Below are 10555 nucleotides of genomic sequence, written 5' to 3'. Positions count from 1 at the left end.
TTTACAATCCAGAAAAACCTGTCTTCGGCTGGAGGATTACTTACATTTGCCTTGAGAGTAAAAGTTGAACATGAGTAGTAGAGGGATTTTTGCATCTTGTTTCCGAGAGGAGCTGAATGAAAATCTCCCTCTTGTGCCTTCACATTGGAAGCATTCATAACGTTTGTTCTGATGACACTTTCTGTTCTCACTCTGAGCAGAAGCAGAAAGATGCATCCTCTTATATGGTAAATGTTTTAATAAAAGTCTGGAAGCTGCTTGTCCTGCAGAAGTCCTTGGGCATGCTTTCTCGCAGTCCTTTCAGTCTGTCCTTCGGATAGTCTCGGGAAGCATGGGTTGCTCTTAAACTGTCTTTTGCAGATAGGTTGAGAAGCATTTTTGTTTTCATGCAGTCTTTGTAAGGTTGCCACCATTTTCTTGTCTTTTACAGAGGCTCTAGCAATTCTACTTGCCTGCAGCTGGTCTGCTTAAATAACTGTAGGCTTGTTTGCATACTAACAAATGAAATAAGTCAAATTTGTTTGTACCCACAGTGAAGAGTGTAGCAATTTTTTCTACTCTTGATCTTGTGACATGGGAAGTGTAAAAAATACGAGCACTGTGTAGCTTGCCATAGTGGATCATCTCTCACCTAGCTTAGTCTGGGGCTCTGTTTAGTGACGGGATGAAAATCTTCCAGAATAAGATACAAAAGCTGAAGCTGGATAGCTGTGAGATCCTGTTTTAGGTTAGGTTTTAAAGAACTAGTAATTAGAAGTGCAACATGAAATTCAATGTTTTTTCACCGACTTCACAACATCACCTACACGGGCAAGAAAACCTGATAATACCCGATTAGGTCTTTTTGCTGTCATCCGTGGCTTTAATTTCTGTTTCTATCTTAAGACTGGATCAAAATATCTATTTATACATACAGTGGACTGTGATACAGTACAGCGTATAATGGGAATTGGGAAGTTTCAAGCCAAAAGAATAATTGAGGGATTCAGAACTCAATCAGGCAACCTAAAACCGGGGAAAAATAAAACTGGAGTTGTTTGCACTGATTTTGTACTTCCTATGAAAGTATCTTCAAATGTTGTCTGTCTTTTACTGTGGGTGTTTGAATTGCACTTAGATTATCTATAATGTAAACCTTTTGGGTTCATCCTGTCTTTCAGGGAAAGTAGAGCATGATAATCGTAGTATTACTGAAAAGACCTACGTGCTTTTTACTTGGCTTAAGTAACTATGAAAATAGGAATACCTGACCTTACTTTCTTGTTTGTCTGAGCTGATGGTAAATTTTGCTCTATTTAAGTGTTTCTGTAGGAGACATTTGTTTCCTAGAGCTGAACAGCTCATAGTTACATAAACAAGAAAACACATTCAGTAATAACCAGCAGTGAAATTTCTTGCCTCTATCTGTATTAAAACAAGCTCACAAAATGCTGCCTAGAAGCACAAATTATGTTGCTCTCTGGCTATTGTAGCTGAATTTTTTTGCCTGGCTTAAAGATGCATATTGGACAACTAAATTAAACTTTTATATAATAAACAATTCATTTTGATTATGAAAATCTTGGCATTGTTTCATTGTTTTTAATGTAGATTATCAAAGATTATATTTCAGGCTCATACATTTCCCTAGCTGTTCATTTTAGAAAAATTTCATGGTTTTAGTAGGGAAGTCATGAGAGAGGTAACATGCATCTTATGAAAATGATCCAGATAGTTCTTTGGGTATAGAGGGGAAAAACTTCCTGCTTTTGTGATTGCATTAAGTATTATTCATTTAGAGTTGTTTTGAGCTGTGGTTTACTTTATACTAGTGGGTTTCCAGTCAGAAGTTCAGTTTGTTAATTTGTCTTGCAGAAAAGAAATTTTCCTTAAAAAGTGGAACTCTTCTGGAGTTCGGCTTTTGTTATGTTAAATGAGAGTATTGGCTCTATATTTTTCCATTATGGACTACGTAAAATTCTAGAGAGTAATGCCAGATGCAAGGAAGAGCTGTAGCACCTGAAACTTAAAAAATAAGCGAAAATCCCCTGGTCAAGAGCTGTTTATCTCAGAGTACTCACTAAAATTGCTTTCTCTTTTCTGTCTGGAAGTGCCCTCGGTTCTGCCTTTCTGCTTATATATGTGCTTGTAATAATGACGGGGTGACCCATTTGAGGCTTCGTGATACTGGTAAGCGAAGGCACCGCTGGGACACCGCGGACAGCGTGACACTGGTGCTTTATTGACCGAGGACACGGATGAGAGCCTGCAGGTTTGCAAGTGGAGGCAGAGCTCTCTGAGCCTTTCCCTCTTCTCCCCTACACGAATATCATGCTTTTCACTTTGATCTTGTAAGAGGTCTGGGATGTGTCCCTATTACGCAGTTACACAAGGTGTAAGCGGGCTGATGATGCTGGAGGTGCTGAAACTCGTCTTTTGCAAACTGGTGTAGGAGCTTCTGCAGTCCCTTCCCTTGTCAGCTTTCTACTTGGGCATCACCTGCCCCATGTTGCTTTGCTCTCTACTTCCCTACCAGAGAAAGGAGCGTTGCTGGCTTGGGGAGAGGAAACGTGAACAGAAATTCTTGCTAGAGGTTAGAGATTAACAGGGCACTTGGTTAGAAGGGATAGTTACGGGTTCTAGCCTTCTCTCAGGGCTGTGTACTTCGTCTTTTAGTGGACAAAAGTAAATAATCTGGGGATGGTTTGATATGAGGTCTAAATGTATTTCAAACAAAAGATGCCCAAGTTGAAGTGTGTCCACTTACTTCATATACTAAAGAAAAAAGCTAGGTTAACTAAAAAAAGTTGGGCCTACCAAATTTGAGCACTTCAGAACACTGACCTTAAGGACAAATTCTTTTTCTTTTGCAGCTGCAGCCGCCTTCGAAACATACAGAGTATCCTGACACAGAGCAGCAAATCTCAGCCTGATGGAATCCTTTGCATTTTAGGTTAGTTTTACTTTTTTTTTTCCCCCCTTTTGTTCTCACTGTACTGATAGAGTCCATGAGTTTCAGAAAGACGAAGACCAGCTCCTTCATCCTCCCCCAAGTCCCAGCCCTGTTTCTCAGCAAGATTACAGCTATCTGACTGTTAAACTCTTTTGTCCCAAAATAATTATTAGGCCTATTTACTGATTTCAGGCAAACTTGCTACAATAGTAGTATCATCAACATTCTTCCAAGCCTTGTGAAAATTAAGTGGCTGGAGGGAAGAGAGAATCTTTGTTCATGTCCAAATTGAAGAAAAGATGGGGAGAATTTTAATCCATATCTATTTGGAGTAAATATTCAGCTGTCTAGGCGGTGTTTGCTTTCTGGCTGGTGCTTGGCATAAAAGCTTGAGGCTGAAGGCCCGTGCATTGCAGCTGCTTTCCCTGTGGAGGCGGGGAAGTGGCAGGGATTAGAAGGTGCTGAGGTTACGGGGTTGGAGAAGAGCAGGTTCTTTAACCTGCAGGATCCCTAACCTCGGTTAGGGATCACGATATGCTGAGCTGCCCAGTGTGGTGGTTGAGAACAGGCTTGGCAGGGAGGGGGTGGGAATAATCAGAAAACTGGCGGAACTAATAAAACCTTAGTTTAGGGGGAGGAAGGTCTTGCCTCAGGAGAAATAATTCAAGGTACATTTAAAGAGTCACATGAGAAACCCGGGAAGCAGTTACGAGTTAAATGGTGGCATATAAAGAACATGTGGTTTCAGTGCTTTATTTCTTCTGGGAGAAAAGGGTGGTACAAAATAAAGCTACATGTGCAAGTATGCTGTAGGAAAGTAACAGCTTTTTTTGTACTGCTTTAATATCATTTCTGTATGTGACACTGACTCTTGTTTCTTATTATGTAATCGGCATCAAGATATTAAAGGAAAAATTCAGCAATGATGACTGAAATTCCTTAGAGAATAGGACTAAGGAATGATTGTTTAAATAATGTATTACAGCTAAAGATGGAGAAATCTAATGTAGCCCTAAAGAAGCTATGTGTAGTAATGGGTTTGCATTAAATGGTAAAAAAGCCTGGGGGTTTGGGAGGGGGTGGTGGTGTTTGGGTGGTTTGGTTTTTTTTTTTAATGAAAAGTAGTAAGAAAACTTGAAGAAGCTCATTTACTGAACCACAAAAAAGTTGTAAATGTGTATAACCTAGTTCTCTTTTGGTTGATGCTAACTGTATAACATGACTCTTCCTATCCCGCATTCTCTAGGGTAAGAGTTTAAGAAGTTCAACAGACGGACAGACGTGGCACTTTGGGACATGTTTTAGTGGGCATGGTGGTGTTGGGTTGACAGGTGGACTGATGATCATAGGGGTCGTTTCCAACCTTAATGATTCCCAGTTTTTACTTTCATTAAAAAATAACCCAGCCAGCAAGCCAGGAAATATGAAATTCTTACTCTCCCCTTAATTGGTTTAGTGGTGGAGTTGGTAGTGTGAGGTTAGTGGTTGGACTGGGTGATCTTAAAGGGCTTTTCCAACCTAAACGATTCGGTGATTCTGTGAAGTCTTTGGCTAAGTAGTAACCTTACAGCTAGAAAGTCTATAAGGTCACTGTGTCAACCTTCCAATAAACTTAATCATACGGGATACAGTACTTGTTTTTTGCCTTTGCTGCCAGTCTGATTTCATAACATACGACATCTCTTAATTCTCGCCATTGACACTGTAGTATTTCTTGACTATTTTTAATTCTGAAGCTGCAGGAAGTCCCAAGCAAAGAATAGTCACTCAAAACATTGTACAGCTTTAGGGAATAAACTTTACAGGCAAAAGGAATTGCTTTGTGTAATCCTCAGTGTAATGTGGAATATTTAAGTCCATGCATAAGACCATACCTCTTGATCAATAAGCATTTCTGTTACGGAAATATAGGAAGTGTGTTTTGTTACTCGGCTTGTGCTTTGCACTAATCTCTTTCAGCACCCACAATGGGACTGTTGTCCGATCTGACCTGTTTAATGTGGCCTGCAGAATTTCTCGCATAACTTGTGATTAAGCAGGCATGTCACTGTTATAAATGCATTAAATCTGTCTTCAAATACAAGCTTCAGAAGACAAAAAATATGTAGTCTTACATTTTGAGTCCTGTTGACTTCCATAAAAAGCAGATACTCATAACTATGTTTTTTTACAGTCCATGCATGTTATATTTCGCTTGGCTGTCTTGAATGTCCTAGAGTTAATGTATTTCCCTCACCCCAACTTTAATTTCACATACTGGGCTGTGAGATAAAACCAATATAAACTGTCATAGTCTCACTTCAAGTAGGTTAATATTTATACTGAAATTAGAAACAGCATTGTAAGATTCTGAAGAGAGATGAGAACTGACCAATTATTGATACAATTACTTAAATGTAGGTACAGCTGACTTTTTTTTTTTTTTTAAAAAAGAATCCTGTCATCTTATTTTAAAGTGCTTGAATGGTAGCATTCCTGCATTCTTTGCTGGGGAGAAAAGACATCAGAAACGGCAGGAAAAAGAAATTTGGAGGTTGGCATATCACACTTCTTTTAAAAAGCTCTGATGTTTCAGCTGGAGTGTGTTGCTGTTAAAGTTGCTAAGAAAACCACAGATCAAACTACTTTAATTATACTTTTTTTTTTTTTGGTAACAGTGGTGTTTCTTGTATCTCACCTTTCAACAGAGATTTTCAGCTCACGGTTAAGTCGATCTGATTTCTGAGGATGTGTATTTAGTTTCAATAGGTTATATCTATAAATCTGATTGTAGCTGTTCTGATTGTAAATCAGACTGTTTTGAAGTTCAGCATAGCTAAGCAAAATTTTTACAGACCTGGATATTTACTTTTTATCCTCCCTGAGGAGGCTAGGAATACTTCAGAGGCTGTGCCGGTAAATCTTTAAGTTTATTTTACCTTGGTTTTTATATCTGTCCTACACAGAACTCTTGCTCTTAGGATGTGGGAGAAACCTCACCAGTGTTTAGTACATTGGACTGATTGTTCATCCCATTTCCTTTTCCAGTGGAGACTATTTTAATGATTATTGTGCTCCTTCTTTTAGACGGCAGTTCCACAGCTGCATGTTGGGTTTCGGCAGCTGTCTGAAGGTGATCTGTCCATTCTCTCCAGCCGCACCTTCCTGCCACCTCCCTGGTGCCCCCAGAGCTCGCGTGGCTGCTCAGCCTGTTATGGAACAACTCTTCTTTGGTTTGATTCTCAAGGGCGGGTCAGAAATACATGGCTGGGACAAAGACAGCAGGACTTTTTTTACCTGCAGGCTATGTTTATGTCAGCTTAGCAACTGTGAAATCGCAGATGCGAGAGATGGCTGAGCTGAATACTTTTTGCAGCGCAAAAGGGGAGTCTCAGCCTGCCCCTAGTCTGCTCCTCTTCCCTTTCCTCTCTTTCCTCCGCACGTGCATTTTGCGTCAGTGCTGGTAGTTGGTTTGTTATGCAGGAATGGATTTCCACACAGCAAAGAATACAAAGAACTTATTTTAGAAGCAAGCTAATTTTTCACTGAAAAATACTAGATTGACAAATCAAAAAACTAATAGAAACACTATCACATACCACTGCATTCAAATGTTACATGAAGAGATCTTTATCTAGAAAGATCTTAGAATCATAGAATCATAGAATCGTCTAGGTTGGAAAAGACCTTTAAGATCATCCAGTCCAACCATTAACCTACACTACCAAGCCCACCTAAACCAATCAAGGGTAGACCAGACTAATCCATATCCCGAAGTGCCACATCTACCTGTTTTTTGAACACATCTTCAGTTCTGCAGTCTCTTCGTATAGACACTTTAGAGCATCACAGATACCACGTAAAGGCTTGAAGTGCGTATTAATCCATAAAACCCCAGACATCTTCTCAGAACTGTGACTTTAAAGAAAAAAAAAAAACAACCCCAAACCTGAATAACTATTGATTAGACTAAAAGGTATGGCCAGTCTATTCTTACCATGAGAAAATAACTATACAATGTAAAAAATGTGTGAAGATTGTAAGGGCTGCAAAAAAAATTAAAATAGAAATTGCAAACTTCGTGAGCAGGAAGTTATTTTTCTCAAATTCATAAACACCTTCTGAGACCCATGTACTTTTTCAGAAGCAAGAACCCAGTTTATCCCACTGACAGATCTTTTTCTTCCTCCCCGCCCCATATTTGGTTGGACTAGTTTTCTGCCAATTTATTAAAGGGAATCAGCTCGCCGAGAGGTCAGATGAGCACTGGCTGCAGGAGAAGGAGCAGGAATGGCTCCTCGGGCAGCAGGGAGCTGTTCGGCCGAGTCATTGTCCAACTACACCCTTGTGATGAGTTGGGAACAGGCTGGGGGTTACTAAACTCCCAGCTCAGCTCCAGGCAGGCGTGGGGGTTTCCTAATTAAATAGCTTTCCCCATTGTTCTGTTGAGGACTCCTGATACGCTTTCTGGAGGTATCTTATCTTTGTCATTGTTTCATTTCCTGTTTATTTTCCGCTAACTGTATCTGTTCATTTAACTCCATATGTTTCTGTAGAATAGTGTTAAAGCCTCAGTATGAAACTCCTGTCTGTAGTGGATACTAAAACCGAAAGCAAACCCCCCAAAAACCCAATTATTCTACAGAGTTAATTCTTTCATGGTAAGCTAATTCCTTCCCTGCTAGCCATCAGTGCTCTGCAAGCAATGAATTCACCCGTGTCCTCTATTATACGAGTTAAGGTTATCAGCTGCCTCCCTTGTTAACATCTTATTGTCTTCTCTTCCCCTCCTTCTGTCATTAACTGAAAAAGCAGGGGTTTGGTGTTTAGCTTTGAAGGTCATCTCTGCTTCAAACCTGAAAGACCTGCCACACCCAGATAAAACCTCAAACTCTTCAAGTGATGGTGATGTCTCAACTTTTTTTTTTTTTTAAATGAGGACAGTTTCTCATTTTTCTTCTGATCTTCCAGACTTTATAATCATCTGTTCCTGTTCCTGCTTCACTATGTGTTATTCTGCTAGCCTATCCCTGAGCACAGCACCTTGGCTGTTTAGGCTTTGGAAACCCTCGCAGTGAGCCTGGTAGGAAAAAGTGCAAATTCCATGGCCACTTTCATCCAGGCTGTTTGGCCTGTCCTTGAGGGTGTCTCGATGGATTAACATTTGGTATGATAGGTGATGTTTGCTTGTGAAATGTAAGTAATGCTGCTTGCAGAACAACTGATCCAACAGCTTGCTGCCACTGAAAGGGGCTATCGTAACTCCTACTTTGTGCCAGATTATTGCTTGTCTGATGGCCTTCAAAAGTTGCCTCAGTTAGGCAAATAATCAGTAAAACAGATTAGCTTCAGGACGTCGTGTGTGCTAGCTTTCTAAGGCTGTAACTTATTTCAAGGAGACTGATTACGTTTCACTGGAGTTCCCTAGAGCAATGGGACAGTTGCTTCCTGGAAGAACAGAGTCTCCACACTTAATTGTAACTAAAATCCCACCTAAAGATGTGGGCTTTGGCACCATATTAGTGTGTTGAGTGCCACTGAATTGTAGATTACATTGGTACGCCTGCTTTCATGGGGCTGGAAACGTAAATAAAATAAAGAGACAGTGTGTTCTCCCTCTCCTCCCTCTTTGTACCTTCTCTCTCTCCAATTTCCCAGATCCAGGGTGGTCTGGCTATGCAGAAAATTATTGGCACAGCAAAGACAGAACACTGCAGCGGGGGTGGGCGGGGGACATGACACACAAATGTGTGACTGGGTCTGAGCATTCTTTAGCTGGGTCTTACCGATGCCATGACCTGAGTTACGGATTGACTGCTAAGGCTCTTGGTACTCCCTTTGTCAAGGGATGCCTCCTAACACACAGAATTGGACTTGTTTTAAAAAGAGCATGCTCCAAGGATGTATATGTATATATGAATGGGAGATCAGTGCTAGTAACTAGATAGCAGAGGAAAGAGGACACGAAGATTGTGCCTGGAAAGAGGTTTGAGGGCTGAGAAAGCTGGGGCAGGTGTGATGCAGCTTCCCCCTTTCCCAGCACGGTTCGAGGAATGCGATGCTATAGTGTCTCATCGGTGCTGATAACCATGAAGCCGTGAGCAGGGAGCAGTATTACAGAGGTTCATAGCTTCAGCACAATTTGAAGTGGATTTTTTTTTTCCCCTCTGTAGGCTTAAACCAAATATCTGATACCTTGGAATATACGTGAGCTATCCAAAGGCCATTTACTACACAAACAAGGGAGTTTATTAAGATATGGGATTCAGTAGCTGGATGCAGACACAGTTAGCACTTTAAAGCTGAAGCATAACATAAAAAAAAGGAACATAATTAGGAGAACCTAGGGTTTGTTCTGGTTTTTGGTAAGTTCAAGTGACTCTTGAGTAGTTTGGTTTCTGATGCAGGTCCTGAAACCCAGACATCCAGGCTGTGTTATTACATTATCAGTGTACTGATCTCTCCTTTGGACAGCGGTAACAAATCTTGATTTGTTGGCAGCCATCCAGCTGCATCCTAATATAACTCGGTAGGAAAACTTGACGTTGGTGTTTATGAGAAATTTTGTAGCCATCAGGACCGGTGACCTCTTGTCAAGTGCGGATGTCAAGAATGCTGCTTCATGCCTAGTTTTACTTGTGGAGAAAACCTGATTTATTACAGTAGAATTAGGAATTATGATGGTGACTGTCTTCCAGAGAGATGAAAGACTTCCTAAAACTGTGGCCTGTTTCCTTTCTTCTTGTATTTATTTTCTATCTGTTCATGCTCCACATCTTCAATTGTTTTAATTTTATTTTCCCAAGGACCAGAAAAGGCTTTCCTTAGAAGCTGTTCATATACCGTATGTAATATATGTATACGCATATGAATATGTAATATATGTATATGACAAAATCTTTTCATGATTTGTTAAAGTCCGCGCTGGCTTTCTGGTGACTCAGGGATTGCACTATAACACTGATAAGATCATGTTTAATCATGTATTCTAAAGCAGGAGATTTAGGTCACAGGATTAGTTTGTTAGGAAGCTTCAATCAAGAACATATTAATTAGAATGCACAGTGCATACAGACAGATGTTGAAGTTTGAATTACTAATAAAATTGAACTTTTGTTGATGCAGAGCACTGCAGAAAACTAGGCTTCTGTAATTTTTTTTTTTTTTTTTAAGCAGTGCCTGTGGATTTAGGTCAAGAGTGGAAAGTCAGCATGTGGCAACAAACTTGCAAAAACTCCTTTTTCCCTACTCTGTTTTCCTAGTATGTTCGACAGGCGTAAGTGCCCAAAGACTCTGTGAGGGAGTTAATACTCCTGGTTTAAAATTTTCTTGTTAGGGAAGAAAAGAAACTTTTCAAATATACAACGTTAGAACATGTGACACTTCACATATGGTTTTGCTTTTGCAGGAATAGATAGTCGATACAATGAAGGTTGCAGGGAACTGGCAAACTATCTGCTTTTTGGCCTGTATAACCAGAATAACAACGACTTTGAAAGAACTGGGTTCCCTGAAGAAGTTCTTGATGGTGAGTAACATACTCAGTATTTTTACCTATTCTTCACTTTCTGGAGGGAGGGCGAGCAGAAAAAGAGGCATACCTCAAAAAAAAAAAAAGTTGGTAAATCTCTAATTGTGTATACA

General features: G+C 40.1%; 1 protein-coding gene across 1 annotated transcript in view; it reads left to right on the top strand.

The window, feature by feature from the left end:
* The first annotated feature begins 664 nt into the window (after window positions 1-664).
* The window catches only part of DNAAF9 (dynein axonemal assembly factor 9), a 66243-nt gene continuing 56352 nt past the window's right edge, over window positions 665-10555 (top strand). Inside the window, exons 1-4 of the mRNA XM_075709879.1 lie at window positions 665-710; window positions 1161-1224; window positions 2853-2932; window positions 10320-10439. Of these exons, the coding sequence (XP_075565994.1) occupies window positions 665-710; window positions 1161-1224; window positions 2853-2932; window positions 10320-10439 (310 nt within the window). The remainder of the gene's footprint in view (window positions 711-1160; window positions 1225-2852; window positions 2933-10319; window positions 10440-10555) is intronic.

This window comes from Pelecanus crispus, chromosome 4 (genome assembly GCF_030463565.1).
Source record: "Pelecanus crispus isolate bPelCri1 chromosome 4, bPelCri1.pri, whole genome shotgun sequence".
In the NCBI taxonomy this organism is placed as follows: Eukaryota; Metazoa; Chordata; class Aves; order Pelecaniformes; family Pelecanidae; genus Pelecanus; species Pelecanus crispus.
Note: the sequence above shows the minus strand (reverse complement) of the source record. Positions and strands in the feature narration are given on the sequence as shown.